The 16151-nt window shown below is 41.8% G+C and overlaps 1 protein-coding gene across 2 annotated transcripts in view; it reads right to left on the reverse strand.

Annotated features, from left to right (window-relative positions):
- The window catches only part of DNAJC13 (DnaJ heat shock protein family (Hsp40) member C13), a 90849-nt gene that overhangs the window by 61509 nt on the left and 13189 nt on the right, over positions 1-16151 (reverse strand). For both annotated transcript variants that reach the window (XM_040962837.1, XM_040962847.1), the window contains exons 2-9: positions 15587-15667; positions 8046-8121; positions 7184-7333; positions 6905-6946; positions 4342-4542; positions 1803-2009; positions 1613-1708; positions 1169-1260 (exon numbers count right to left, since the gene is read on the reverse strand). In XM_040962837.1, the coding sequence (XP_040818771.1) occupies positions 1169-1260; positions 1613-1708; positions 1803-2009; positions 4342-4542; positions 6905-6946; positions 7184-7333; positions 8046-8121; positions 15587-15654 (932 nt within the window). In that variant the 5' untranslated portion in view covers positions 15655-15667. The remainder of the gene's footprint in view (positions 1-1168; positions 1261-1612; positions 1709-1802; positions 2010-4341; positions 4543-6904; positions 6947-7183; positions 7334-8045; positions 8122-15586; positions 15668-16151) is intronic.

A 16151-nucleotide genomic window follows, 5' to 3' on the forward strand; every position in this document is an offset into this window, starting at 1 on the left:
GCTGACCTTAGATTTAACACTTTCTAAAATAATAAAACAGTTATGGCTCATACTACACTAAGTGAAAAAAAAAAAGACCTCAGTAAGGTTGGACCTTATTGCTACACAGTCCCAACGTATGCCAGAATTGTTTGTAGTAATTTATTATTATTTTTTTAAAGATGCATTTATTTTTCTTAGGAAAGGCAGATTTACAGAGAGAGAGAGAGAGACATCTGCTGATTCACTCCCCACGTGGCCACAACGGCCGGAGCTGAGCCGATCCAAAGCTAAGCGTCAGGAGCCTCCTGCGAGTCTCCTATGCAGGTGTAGGGTCTCAAGACCTTGAACTCTCCTGTGCTGCTCTCCCAGGCCACAAGCAGGGAGCTGGAAAGGAAGTGGAACAGCCAGGACATGAACCAGCACCCACATGGGATCCTGGTGAAGGCAAGGACTGTGGCCACTAGGCTACTGCGCTGGGCCCAGTGTGTAGTCATTTAAAAAGTACAACCAATCTCAATCTACCAAACAGCATGAAAGAACTACCCGGAATGCAGCAAATGCCAAGTGCATCAGAACACATAAAGGGAAACGCAGTCATTTACAGAACAGCATTGTAACCAAGCCTACTGAGGAGCTACAGCAGTTCACAGGAACATTCCACTGGGAAACTGGTTTAGCATTTCTAACCCCAGCGTAGATACAGAAGTAACCTGCGGCTACTCCCTGACCAGCAGCAGTTAAAGGCACCGCCCTTCAAGCACTGGTTTCTGCTGCGGCGGTCAGGACCAGGCCGCATGTGCATCTCCTACTGGAGCATCTGAATCAGCACCCGCTCTGCTTCTGACCCCAGCTTCCTGCTCAAGCCGACACTGGGACAGGAGTGTCTCTCCTGCCCGTGGGAGCCTCTAGCGCTGGGTCTGGACCCCGCCAGGAACCACTGCGCATCCAGGCAGTAAACCAGCGGAGGGAAGCACCGTCTCTCAGGCTAGTTACAAAAAGACTTCATTTCCATAATATCATTTTAAGTGAAACTAACTCTTTCGTTGTCTTCATAATTGTGACAACTAGCAAAAAGTCATTGTAAATACACAACATTGTCTTTCCTCAAGTAATTCTGAAGTTGGCCAAGCACTTCACCTCCCACACACCCAGGAGCTCAAGAGCGGGGTGACATTTTTCACAGTACCTTTCTGTTGAAGAGTACTTTCGAATCTGCCCTTTTATAAATTCAATGGTAAAAATCTGTGGATTTTCTGAATCACAAACCAATGCAAAAACCTAACAAAAGCAAAAATTTTAAAAGAAAAGTTTAATTTAATGTTATTTCATTTAAAAAAAAACATACATCAGTTAAGGTATTTAAAAATGTACCTTGATTACAACATTAGAGTCTGACACTTAAAGTGTTAAGCATCAAATTTTGAATTATTGAAAAGTTCCTCTTTTATATACTCAGAAAGCAAACTTTTATAATAGCCACTGCTTTAACACCAATAAATATAAACTTAAATATTTAATAAACAATTCCTCCTGATTCCCACTCTTTAAGCATACCGAACCCTGAAATGGAAAACTACGTCAAATTATCAATAGGAGGAAGTCTATTTCAGCTAATAATGCTGAGACTCACTTCTCCTAAGGGTTTCACCGTTGCGATATTGTACGTGGCCGGGTCTCGTTCCACCAAGCACGTTTCCGTAAGTGCTAAGACTCTCTTCACAGGCTCCTTCAAACAATAAAAGTCACACATTATCAAAAAGTTACTGAACAAAAATATCAAATTAGGTGAGCAGATTTTTATTTCTGCATGCGGCTCTTACCGGATGTCTAGGTGATATTTTTTGGACCACAAATTCTGCCAAGGATGTGATGGATTCATCGGTACTGTATTTTCCAAAACGAAGATTCAAATATTGCTCAAATTCTAAAGGTTCCTTCCTAATCCGCAATGAGATACCCACGTAGTTGCCGGCATGATCTATTGCACTTTTGATAATCTCTTCTCTTTGCTCTGATGCAAACAAATGCTGCGCAAATTTTGAAATTCAGTAAGTCGGAGTTGAAACAACTAAAATACAAGCGTATTAAATCATCTCAAAGAGATTAAAGTAGCAGTTCTCAAGAAGAGAGGCAGGGGAACCTACCAGAGGTGGGCGAGTAGTGGGTTGTAGTTGGAAAACTTACCAAATTAAAACCACAAAGTCTGAGATACAGAACCCTGCAACAAACTAAATGAATGGAATCTACCTCTTTCCTAACGTTCTATTTTCATTTTTTTACTTGAGAAAGACAGAAGACGGACCAAACAAAGACCATCCATTGACTGCTTCACTCTCCAAATGCCTGCAACAGCCAGGCTGGCCCAGGACCAGCGAGTAGCATGGGACCCCGTCTGCGTCTTCCATCTGGGCAGCAAGGACTTAGTCACGCAGATCACCACTGCTGCCGTCCAGGGTGAACAGCGGCAGGAAGCTGGAGCCAGAGCACAGCCACAGCACAAACCTGTGACCTCTGGATGTACGTGCCTGGCAGTGCCTGAGTCCCGTGGAAAGCACCTGCCCCTCACCGCTGTCTTTGAAAAGGGAGGTAACAGCTGCACCCTTGGGGAGTGCTCCAGGACCCCTGCAGACATCAACATCTGTCAAATCCCTTCCACAAACACACAACTCACACCCATTCTCCTGTTAATGTCAATTCACCTCTCAGCTGTTCACCTGCAAGTGACATGCAAATCATGGTTACCCTGTGTTCTTTAGGGAGTGGCGACAAGGAAGACAATCTGTACGCGCTGAGTACAGACACATTTTTCTTCCCCAAATATTTTACTGTCCATCAGCTGAATCCATCGCTCAGAGCTCGTTAATCAGAGGGCTGGCTTTACTCTGAAATTCAGCCTTCTTTCTGTCTTCAAGCAGTAACACAGAGCTGGCAATAACAAGGGAATCAAACAACTCTCCTGCAACATTCACTTTATTGCTGTTCTGTGCTGTCTGGCTGTTACCGTGAGAGCCTGCAAGGCCACATTCCTGCCCTGGATCTGCTTTCCCCAAGGGGTCACACATTCAAACTCCCTCTGCCGAGAGGAGAGCACCGTAACAGCAGGCTGTGGGCTGCGGCGGGGGCACAGAAACACAGCTTTCCTTCGGCTCTTAACTGTTCCAACCTACGCTCATGAACAATAAAATGTCCTGTTGTTTTCAGGTGGGGAAAACGAAAGTACCCCTAAATGGGAAACAGAAATACAGGATGCAAAGGACCCTGTAACTCTTAACAGTAAGCTTTTTTATAAATCCAATTTCCCAGCATCTTGTCATTCTGTTTATTTCCTACCGTCTTTAAAATGGATGCCTTGGCTCAACTACTCAATGTGAAGCGCACGTACAAAACATGAAAACCTGGAATAGTAATCCAAGACCACACTTGGTCGCAGCAGCTACAGGTGATCATGTGCCACACGCAGACTGGGGTCACCTTTGAGATCCACGGTAACATTTTCTTAACGACAACAGGATACTTTTCAAAAAAGATCACCATCTATATAGTTCAGCTTTTATAAATGACTAATAGCTTTTAGCAACTCAAGTCACTTCTGCATTCCAGAATTTAAGTACAAATAGTTGTGAATTTGAAAACAAAAACAAACAATGGATTGTAAATTTGCAGCTGTAATATATACTCATATTCCACCTGACAAACAGTTAGGATTATTGGATTATAATTATTTTTCAACGAAAACTTAGAAACTTTCATGTATGCCATTAACACCCATGAAAATCACTAGGGTGGGCATCTGGCCTTGCGGTTAAGACGCAGCTTGGCACCTGGGCATCTCCGATCAGGCTGTCTGGGTTCCCAACCCAGCTTCCTGCTAGTGCAGGTCCCGGAGGTCAGTTCACAGCTCAGGTGCCTGCATCCTTGCAGCCCACGTGACAGGAGCCTCTGGCCACCGACGGCATCCGCAGAGCAAACCGGCAGACGGGAGCACACGCTCCGTTTCTGCCTGCCTCTCACATTACTGAGTAAGAAGCTTTTTGTTGCTGTTGTTTGCTTGTTTGTTTTAAGAAGAGGAAAAAATACCCAACACTTTATTTAATATTAAATCATCTATTATACAAAGCATTTTTAGAAACACTACACAATCTTCTTAAAAAAGAAAAAGTCTTATGCTATACATATTACTCCTTATTGATCGAGTAGAAAACTGGGATTCAAACTGAGGCACGTTTGGTATCAAGGCCTTCACTTCCAATGAATAAGGCTGTCGTATTTTAAAATGATACATATAAAGGGAAATAAGGAGCCCATTTTGTTTCACATTGTCATGTCCCTCTTCAATGTCTTTTTAAAAATACTACTTACCAATCTGCTGAATCCTCCATAAAGAATACAAAACCCTCCCTGGTAATCAGAGAGATCTACAAAGCCTTCAATATTTCTGTAGTCATAGGAGCAGAGCACTCTGTTGGTGGCAGGATTAATTTGGTCAAAGCCTCCAGGAGTTACTTCCAAAATGACAGGTTTTCTTGTGTCACTCCAATGATGCTTATAGCAGTTATATCTCTAGAAAAAGGAAACAGAATTATTTTTAGATTTTTAAGTATACAATTAAATAAAGTACATTTAATGTATTAATAAACGCTGAAACCACTAAAAATCTAAGCATTATGCTTAGAACTACTATCCAAATTATTTCAAAGTATATATACATTTAAGATTTTTAATCCGCATGGAAGACCGTAAATTCTTAATTAACATTTAGTCACAGTATTTTGTGAAACAATTTTAACTCATTCTCAAGCCAATTATAATGAAATCCTAGATAAAATATGTTCTAAGAGGGTCTTACAAGGAAAAGGATTTCAATTATTCTAATCCAAGTTAGATAGCTAAAAGAACTAACTCACATTTAAGAAAACTTACAATATCCAATTTAAACTATTCAGGTCAGTATATTAATGTACATTTTCTTTCTGTATAAGAACACGGAGTTCTAATCTGACTTCAGGTTTTCTAATCACACTACTGGAAAGTTCTCAGAGTTCTGATCACATCAGCACGTGAGATTCTACTCAGGCGAAGCATTAAGACACCTGACAATCAGAAATCATCACAATGGCCAGCGCTCACTTGCAATCTAATTTTACTCTTAAAAAGAAAGATTTAACACAGGCTGCTAAGCAGAATGGAATAATATAGGAGAAACTGAATTTAAGAAAAAAAAGAAAAATGAGGCAAAGCAAATAAGAACAACAAAGCATCAAATGTGAAATAAATCTCTCTCCCTCACCCAAATACCACGATGTCTTCCTGTCACCAACATGAAGAATACATGGTCAGTTACACAATTCTTCACGTCAAAATAAATCAGCTGCTGGAGGATACTAACAGGAAAGTGTAAAGAATTCTGGCACGTGTTCAGAAGACAGTGAGGCATTAAGTAATGAACACTCCACTAACATCCAATATTGAACCAGTATTCGTAAGAGCACGTCACACAGCCAAGTCCCCTCAGCATTACTGATGTGTCACGCACAGCACAGTTCCATAAAGAACTTCTGCAGGTGGAAAAAGCGGCTTCAGTTAAACCAAAACACATTTCAAGCCTTGGTTCTTAAACAGAGGACGGGTCGATGCTAGCCTAGGCCTCTCCTCAAGGATGGAGCAGCAGAGGCCACAGGACGTGCTGCTGCTTTCCCAACTATGCCGATTTACATATTCTAAACCAACTCCACGAGGTATCCTCTGTTCTAGCCAACTGTCATTTATGTGCTATGCCCATGAGAAGGACTTCATGGATCAGCAAGGACTCTGGGAAACCCTTTCTGAGCTACCTTATTTAAGGTAACAGGAGGTTGTAGCTTGGGGCCACACTCAGTGTTTGCACGGGCACTGTTCAGTCAGCCGAGTCTTTGGAGTAGAATCTGAACATTTTTTTAAGAGAGGTTCAGGTGTCACTTCCAGTCCCTTATTCCTGACATAACATTAGACGAACTACACTTCCGGCCATCTTCTCTAAATACTTAATCACAAAAGTTTTAAGTTAGCTGGCATAAAGGAATCGTATACACAAGTTCTTTGGGTATTCTCCTGGAAGCAGCTGGTTTCTAAACTAACAGGGAAACCTTGCTTGCTAGCATGTAAGCAATTAAGTACAAGAAACAAGCATGTTGCCATTGCACTGCTTCAGGTGGACTCTGGGCAAGCACTGCACTCGGTGAGGTTTCTAGAATGTTCAGCTAAGCCATAGAATACCCACAGAAATGACGTGGGCTTGAGGAAGAGAGGGGAAAGATGCCAGCTTACTAGAATTCAGTTCCTGCCCTTTGCCAAAAGACATGGGTTTGCTTACGGAGAGAAATACATTCTTACACAAGAGTGAAACAAGCATGCAGTCCCGTTTCCTGTCCTCAGCAGGGCCTGATCTGTATGCTGCTGCGCCAGACAGCAGGGGGCCTGGGCGGGTGAAGACTCTAACAAGCAAGAACGACTTTCCCTCCAAGCTATTACACCATCGGGAGATTCAGTCTGTTCCGGGCACAATACAAGAACATACAGCACAGGGTTCTCTAGAGCGTCTTCAAACCCTCAGACTCTGAAACAAGGGACTCCGGCACTCATCCAGTATCTCGTGCTCCCCCCAAGCACTGCAATGCGGTGAGTTCTGTGTTACCGCCTGAAGACCCAGTGCTCCCCGAGTGGTGACAGAGTTTTTTCACGGCTAAACACACTTGCTAAACAGAAAATATTTGTTCCCCCATGACTTCTCTCCATATACCATGGTATCCTTTTAAAAGTGTTAAACCTGATTCTTCCAATTTTAGTTTCCTATACCACACAGCGTGTTCCAGGTACAAATGGTTTCTTCAATAAAGGGTAACAGCTATACACATAAAATACATTTTAATTAATGCTAAATATTTACCCTTCCAGTGATTTTCCCCTCTGAAAAATCAGTTCTAAATCTCTGAAAGAGAAAACAAAAACCATCCACGTTAATCAATTGTTTGAAAGATACACAGCTCAGTCTTCTACCAAATTAGTAACTCTGAAACTAAAAAATACCATCTAAGTTACAGATCAAGCACAATCAATAAAAAAGACTGTAGAAGTTGTAGATGAAGAAGACAATGAAACATGAATTGCTTTTTCCTTTGTTTGCATTTAAAAAAGACTAATAAATAGCAAGTGTGCATTTTCTTACCAGTGCTTCTGTAAGCAGCTCTGTTCTGTGCTCTGTAGAGAACTTCAAGGTTTCTGACTTCCTCCCACTGCCTTTACGAAACGTGAGGTTGAATTCTGTCCCTTGTCCTTTTCCAACAGGGCTGATGCTGCAAATGTCTCCATAAGGCCACTGACAAAAGAAAAGAATGCAACGGATGCCCTCACACAATAAACGCCAACAGCTATTTTTATCACTTTACTCTCACAACCACCGAGTAAAACAGTCAAGATTTTACAGAGTAACAGAGGTCTAGCAGGCATCAGAGAAAACCCACAAAAATCCCTACTGGCGTCCCGATTTCAGTCATTAGTGACGTTAAGCCAAAGCTACCAGAATACTACAAGAAGAAAAAAGCAGAGATTATAATTTTAGAATTATTTGTAAACATGGTTCATTTAGAATTAAAATAAGCCAGAAATAAGCTTTAAACATGTTTGCTTTTCTATGCTTACAATATTCTTGCCTCCATAACAATCTTACTTCCATGACAAGTATTTCAATCAACTGCCTGTGGCTTAACATATGCATAAGTGCATTTCCATAGCAGTATTCAAAGCTACAAAGAACTAACATATGAATACATAAAGGAGACGGTGCAACCAGCATCACGCACAGAAGCCTTGCCCTGTAAAGCCTGGGAGAAGCGCCTTCCCCTCCCTCCCCTATTCATTTATTTCTGGATCCAAGCTCAAAACTTACAGAAGCACATTAATTTTTCCCCTACATTTGACATTTCTATCATGAAATACTGGTATCAGGCCAGGAGATAATGGATCATATCCTGATTTTTAAAATTTCAAGCTAGTTTATAGAAACACCTAAGAAATTCTCATATGGTTACCTGATTTGTTACTTCTAAGGTATTGGGATTATATGTTGTAATTGCATGGGTTCCAACTGAAAAGACACGTTTATACCTACAAAAGAAAACAAGGAGTTAAATTTTTAACAAGAAAGAAACCATTTCATTAAAAAATATATGTGATGGCGACACAAAAGAAAGCAGAAACATTAAATTGATTCATGGTGAATAAATATAGCTTAGTTTCATATTCTTCTATTTTAAGTATTCTATTTTTTTTCTTAAAGATTTATTTGTTTGTTTGTTTTTATTTGAAAGGCAGAGAACAAGAATCTCCCATTGGCTGGCTCATTTCCCAACTGGCTGCAACAGCCAGAGCTGGGCGAATCCAAAGCCAGAACCAAGAGCTTGTTGGGGCTTCCCACGTGGGTGTACCAGCCCACTGCTTCCCCAGGCACCATCAGCGGGGGAGCTGGCTCACGGGGCACCTGTGGGCTGCTCCCATCACAGCGCTGGACTCCCATGTGCAATCAGTGCTGAAGCCTACCTACGCCACTTCACTGTGCAACACTGACACGCTTAGGTAGCACAGCATTATCTACAAAATCAAGTTGGGATGTTAGTTCCAAGTAAGCCGACAAAGGATAAGGATGCTCAAAGATTCTAAAAAATAAAATCTTAAAGAAGAAAAACCACTATACCCTAATTCTTTCAAAATCTTTCAACAAAACTGTAATAGGAAGGAAAAGCTATGGCTTGCAATCAGTCACAGTCATATTTGGAAATGTTCATTTCTGCTGAAGCAACTACCTATTACATTTGAGTGCTGCAATGTTTTAGAAAGTAGGAAGCCTACACCACAAATAAGCAATTTTCACTTTTCACTTTACTTCCTTTACTCAGAGTGACATAAATGACAGAGAAAAAAAATTATTTTAACATCAGTTATCTTTTAAGAGAGAAATTCATAAGAGTGAAAATTCAACTGGAAAGACATTTAAAACTAGTTCTTTGAATATACAAATTGGGTTGAATATTAGCTAGAATAAGAAAACACAAACAAAAACTAAGAATAAAAACCCCATATCCCTAGATACAGAAGAAACAAACGCATGCCAAATGTGTGCTGCTCAATCTGGAAATAGACTGTCAACCCCTCACACAGAACCTGGACAGCTGCGGAGAGCAACACTCTCCCAACCGCTGAGAGCAACCAACTTCAAAGAAACTCTGGAGGACCAAACAAAACTCTCATGCTTCTTAAATGGTTCTAGAAAACAACAGTAAGGACAGTTTCCTGACTGTCCCAATGATACTAAAATATGATAATAAAAATGCATTTAAAACCCAGGACAAAAAGAGGTTCATTTTAAGAGACTACAATATTAGAAAACAAGCCACATTTATTACATATTTGCATTTTAGTAATACTTAATCATCCAAAATATTTTCAGATTGAATCCAATGCCTTTTGGCCATCAATAACAAACATCATGTTTTCCACTTTGAAGCACTAAGACACTAAAGACATGTATTGCCATAAACAGCCATCATGTACACACATGATGTACTCCTTTAAGAAAGAACTTGCACATTTTCACTTTTCTACTGTCCATGCTCCTCCCAATCAGTACATTATACAACAACAGTTATTTTCCTATGGGGATTCACCTCCCACGTGTACTAATAAAAAAGTACTGCTGGGGCTGGCATGGTGGCTTCATAGCTTCAGCCGCCACCTGCAGTACTGGCATAATCATCTTTTCCAGTCCTGGATGCTCTACTTCCAATCCAGCTTCCTGCTAATTAACATGTTTGGGAGAGCAGCACAAGATGGCTCAACCCCTTGGGTCCCTGAATCCACAGAGACCCAGAAGCAGTTCCACACTCCACAGAGACCCAGAAGCAGACCCAGAAGCAGCTCCACACTCCGAGCTCCAGCCTGGCCCAGCTCCAGCCACTGAGGCCATTTAGGGAGTGAACCAGTGAATGGAAGATCTCTCTGTCTCTCCTATCTTTGTAAAATCTGCATTTCAAGTAAAAATAAACTTTTAACTACCTCTCCTCCCAAAAATCATTGCAACATTCTAAAATATTTTGTCCAATTTTATATGTTGTACAACACAGTAGCAAACTAAAAAATGAAAGCAGTTTCTCCTAATACAAAAACCTCCACTTGCTTCTTTCAAAAACAGGTGGAGGGCCGGGGGTTAGATATTAAGATAAGGCTTAGTCAATCGATAGAAATGAAAACATCTTTCTCAAATCAGCATCTGACCTAAAGACTGCACAATGACAAATACGACAGAAGTGAGTTCACAAACTGTATCCTTCACAAGTAACTTGAGAGTCACACAAAAGAATCTTTACATAATTCTGCAGTAAAACTAGAGAATTGGTTTTATTTGAATCTCATTTTTCTAAAGATTCATTTTACTTGGATGAAAGGCAGAGTGGGGGAAGAGGTAGGACAGAGATGGAGACGTGCTGATTCACTTCCCCAAAGGCTGAGGTCAGCCTGTCAGCAGCCTGGAATTCTATCCCGTCTCCCACAGGGATGCCGGGGCTCACACATGTGACTCATCTTCTGCCTCTTCTCCAAGCACATCAGCCGGAAGCTGGATACAGCTGGGACCGGAACTGGCATGCGGATATTGCATGCTGTCATCTCAGGTGGCACCTCAGGCCATTGTAATAAAACACAGAGCCTTGTTTATATATTTTTTTAAAAATTTATTTTTAATGGAAAGGCAGATTTACAGGAGATACAGAAATATCATCCATCCTCTGGTTCACTCCCCAAGCTGGCCAGAATGACTGGAGCTACACCAATCCGTAGCCAGGAGCTTATCAGGGTCTCCCACAGGGGTGCAGGGCCCCAAGGCTTTGAACCGTCCTTGACAGCTTTCCCAGGCCACAGGCAGGGAGCTGAAAGCAAAGTGGAGTAGCTGGGATACGAACTGGTGCCCCTATGGGAATCCCAGAGCAAGCAAAGCGAGGACTTCAGCCACTAAGCTACTGTGCCGGGCCCAATCCTTGCTTATTTGATTCTGAACACCACCATGAATTTTAGAAGCAGGCATTGTGGCACATTCCCAGGCCCTTCTGACACCTGCACTGCACATACAGCTGGGCTCATTTCCCTGCTAGTGCGCTGGGAAGCAGCAGGTGGCGGCTCAGGCGTTTGGATTCATCTTTCTCTTGCTTGCATTGAAGAGGTTGAGTAAGTTACAGCAGAAACAATAGTCAACACCACAGACATCTCAACTAAACAGCTTAAACAATTCTGAAAGAAAAATTAAAGTGGCACAAACTTCCTGCCCAGTCAGTGGGAAGACGGTTGTGTCCAGACGAGCTAAAGGACAGTGCTTTTGATGACAATTTTAAACAAGTGCAATCAAGACCTTGAAGCATTTCTTCCAGGAACTTTCAAGCAGATAAAACATGACTAAACTAAAGACAAAACACAAAGTAATGGCTTCCTACAGATGAAAGGAGTTGGTCAAAGCACAAGTTGGGAGCGAGTGTTTGGCCTAGTGGTTAAGAATCTGCTTGGAGGGGCAGGTGTCACAGTGTGGTAGGTAAAGCTGGCACCTGTGACACAATCCACAGGGACACAACTCCTCTTCTGATCCATCTCCCCGCTAAGACACGTAAGCAGCAGCAGAAGATGGCTCCAGTGCCTGGACTCCTGAACCCGCACAGAACACCCAGAAAGCACTCCTGGCCTTGGTCCCACCCATCCCTGGCCTTTACAAATATTTGGGGAGTGAACCAGCAAATCAAACCTGGGTCTCTCCCTCCCTCTTGTTCAGCAACTCAGCCTTTCAAACAAACCACCTTTTAAATAAAAGGAATGCTTGCATTCTGGCTCGCTCCCAATTCCAGTCTCCTGCTAACAGCACCCTGAGAGGCGATGGGCATGATTCAAGCAGTCAGGTCCCTGGTCATCCTGTGGGAGGAATGAATGCAGTTTCTGGCTCCCTGCTTCAACCTGGTCCAGTTCTGGTCGCTGCGAGGTGAGTAAACCAGGGGAACAATGTGCAGATGGGAGTATCTCTCTCTTCTGCTCAATTAAATAAGAAAAAGAGGGCTAGGCAGGAACAAAAGTCAGAGCGACTGTGTTTTGGGATGCTTAAGGAAGGTCAGAGAGTGGCAACCCTGGCTTTACAGCAGTGTGTTCTTGAGGAGTGAGGCAGTGTTAGCCACAGCACAGCCGTGCTCATCCCCTCCTCACAGGAGCCACTGGACCAGCGTTCTCATGGGAAACCAGTAGGTCTAATTGAGTCTTGATCTGGTTTCTGCCACCTTTTGTTTACTAATCTTAAAAAAAATCTGAGTGCCTATCTTTCTTTAGTTAATAAGTTAATAAAGACTGCAGTGATATGATTAAATTTCCAGGACCCTAAGTTCTTTAGAGATAGACCAACTGACTGGTATAAGAACTTTCAAAAGTGTCCTGACCTAGATGGAGCCTATGTTGAAAAATAAATTTAGTTTTTCTAATTGTATCTTTTTAAAAAAAAAATACTATTACAATTATTACTCGAAAGCCAGAATTTACAGAGAAGGAAAGAGAGAGATCTCCATCTGCTAGTTCACTCCCCAAACGGCCACAAGGTCCGGAGATGCACTGATTCGAAGCTGGGAGCCAAGAGCTTCTTTTGGGTCTTCCACATGGGCCACAGAGAGCTAGATGGGAAGTGAAGCAGCCAGGACACAGACTGGCGCTCAGGAGCAGACGTTTGTAGGCAGAAGATTAGCACGCTACACTACCACCTTGCAGGCTCCTAAATTTTACCTTTTAATTTTGCTTTTCTAGGTCAATTAAGGCATCTTGATAAGCAACCTTGTCAATAGCTTCCTATGAAACCCTATTGAAAAACAAATTTAGAGATAAAAATCAGCGCTGTCTCACAGGTGTGGAATGTTAAGCCCAACATTGTAACTAAAAGACTTTTATTCATTTTTTTATTGAGCATCAGTGTCCTAGGTCATAAAAGAATAATATGGCATGGATTCAGGGAGGCATCCGTTTCCTCTATCTCCTAAACTCAAAGTTCCGCCAGTCCCCAGCACTGATCACAACAGGTGCCTAGTGTCTGTCAAGCAGGCAAGACTAATCTATCCAATTACCTGGTAGCATTCACCCAAATTCATGACCGTTTCGCTGACTTCTGCCTTTCAAGCACACCATTAAGTCATATAACAACTAGTTTTTAACACACAACCAATAACAAAAAGAGGCTAAGTTTATTTTATGAAGGAAAACACATTTAACTTATCATAGGCAACAAAACTGCTATGTATAGATTATAGCTATTTCATTTGTGGTTCCATGGGTTTGGAATAAATCTGGTGGCTAATTATGTAAAAGTATCACATCGAAAGCAATCTCTGATACGAATAAAGTACAGTCATGTAAAATTAAATTCAAAAAGAAATAAAGACTGAAGCACTGTAAGAAACGTATGACAGATGACACCACAGACGCACGAGCAGACGAAAGCATCTTCCAACGAGCACTCACACTCAGTACTGACTCTGCTTATTGCACTTGTTTTCTATTCCGGAACTGAAAGCTTGCAAACATCAGGAGACACCAACACAGGTAACAAGTGCGTCTTCCGCTCCTTAAATTCTCTAAATTGACAGTTAGCTGTCATGTGTTAAGCAGAGTGTGGGCATCTGAGATCCTCAGGGCCGCAGGACTCTGCAGACCCCGCAGGGGTAGGCCTATCCTAATAGCCTAAGTTCGTTAGCGTCAACTGGGATGTTTCTGATTACCGGGATCTTTCACAATTTCTTCCAACAGTGTTTTTGCTCTGCGGTATATACACCTCAAATCATTTAACTTCTCCCTGAAAGTCTGTATCTTCCCAGAAATGATAGTTACTATATTGAGTTTCACATGCCAGTATGTGGCAACGAAACATTAAACCAACTGTGGCTATATCGCTAATTCGAATTGAGGTTTAAAGCACTCTTTAGATGATCAACATCAAAAATGCTCTATTAGAGTTACATATGAAAGAGACTGAATACTCAAAAATGTTGAAAAAGCAAGCCGAGAGACAGGCTGGTTCTCCGTGTGGAAAGTGCAGAGTGTAGCAAATGAGGCAGCGTGCTTCGGGAGAAAGTGCAGGTGTACAGACCAACAGGACGTGAGGCAGAGCCCAGGCACACACGCTCGCACAACTGTCCGCTCACTTCTTGATAAGGGTTTCCAAGCAATTCAAAGGGGAAAGAAAAGCATTTTCCAGAAATAATGATGGGATGGCCACATAACCCCACACACTAAGGAATGACACTGCATCCCTACTTTACCTGACATTATAAAACAAACAAACAAAACTTACTCAAAACTAATGTTCTAAAATCCTCAAAAGAAAACATAAGAGTAAATAAATCTTATGACCCTGGATTCTTAGACCTGGCACCAAAAGCACAGCAATAATAATAAATAAGACATTTTTAGAACAGTGGTTTTCATTGGAATCTGAAATTTTGTGTCTCAGAGAATATCACAAAAAGTAAGAAACGACCCACAAGACATTTCATTAAATAGACAAGTGGCCAACAAGCACGTGAAAAAATATTCCTCATTAGGAAAATGAAAGTCAAAACCACACAAAGATACCAATATGAAAATACCTTAAAAAAAATATCGACACTAAGGTGTTTAAAACGAGAAGGTTTTGGCATTACCATAATGCAGACTGAAAGCACAAAGGTCCAACAGCTGCTGAAGTGACCGACAACACAGGACACAACCAAACAACACACCAGCATCTGCTACACACACGACATCAAGGATGTGCTGTGAACACGCTGCGGTGAGTCAAAGTCCACCACAGAGACCGCCTTTTCTGCCACTGTATCTATGGGCGACACTCCGAATAGCCAAATCATCTATTTGTCAAAGTGTACCATACTCATTTTACTCAGTGCACTAGACTTTTTTGTAATGGTCAACCGGTGCCATTGACTGAATATTCAATGTAGCCAAGGCATTAATTTTGTAATATTTGCATAATCATCACAGTTACCCTTTTTACAAAGAGGGAAACAGAAACGTCCACACCGTGATCTGCTAGGGAAGCTGCCTGGAAACAGAAAAACGACTTCATCCCATACCAAGGGAAATTAAAAAAACAATCCAATTTTTAAATGTCACTACAAACTTCACCAAAACCAATGACACATTCTCTCTGACAAATGGATAGGAAATATGTCCACCACACAAGCTAGATTATATAAGAAAATTTAACACTACCATTACTGCATAACCTTCATACTGGTAGCCTCCAAGGCAACTGGGTAACTGGTTAACTTTCCTTTGAACTGTTACTTTATCTCTTACCAAACTCCTTCACAAGGCAGATACAGAAACCCAGAAATGTCAAAAGAAACAAAGAACAATGGTTTATTCTAAATGTAGCACTTGTACTTAAAACATCCACAAGCTGCGGACAAGAAGGGTGGAACAGCACCAGCGAACTCTTCTGCATTAGTCAGATATGGAAGCAGGGCAGACCTTTACAGAAGCACAGAGAAATAAAACCAACACGAATACTTACTTTCCCCTCCATGAATGTTTTGTTGTGTAGAAGCATGCCAAATCCTTATTTTCCCTAATTATGTTCATTTTGTGCTGAAACCTGAAAATGAGAAGGAAAAAAATGCATATATTTAGTACAATGTTACATCTCCCTAGTATAGTGTCACATATCCTAAATTTCTCACAGTCAAGCTATGATCGCTCACATTTTCCTGGTATGCCATATACCCTGTGCAGACCACAATGTTTAGATTTATTTTTCTGATAGGCAGAGTTGCAGGGAGAAGGAGAGAGACACTGCGTGGGTGCGAGGGGGTGGGAAGTGGAGAAAGGGATGCCCCTCCATGCACTGGCTCACTCCCAGGTGGCTGGCAGGGGACCAAGCACTTTGGGATCTCCCATGGCTTTTCCCAGCTCAACAGCAGAGAGCTGGACAGGAAGCAAAGCAGCTGGGACTCAAATCAGCGCTTTAAGGAGAATGCCAGAGTCCCACAGGCAGAGGCATAAGCCACTGTGCCACAATGTTGGCCTACAATTGCTTCCACATTTTGTTTCACAACAGTTTTAAAGACTGCAGTTCCTAA

This window comes from Ochotona curzoniae, unplaced genomic scaffold (genome assembly GCF_017591425.1).
Source record: "Ochotona curzoniae isolate NIBS_2020 unplaced genomic scaffold, NIBS_Ocur_1.0 contig_1302, whole genome shotgun sequence".
Lineage (NCBI taxonomy): Eukaryota > Metazoa > Chordata > Mammalia > Lagomorpha > Ochotonidae > Ochotona > Ochotona curzoniae.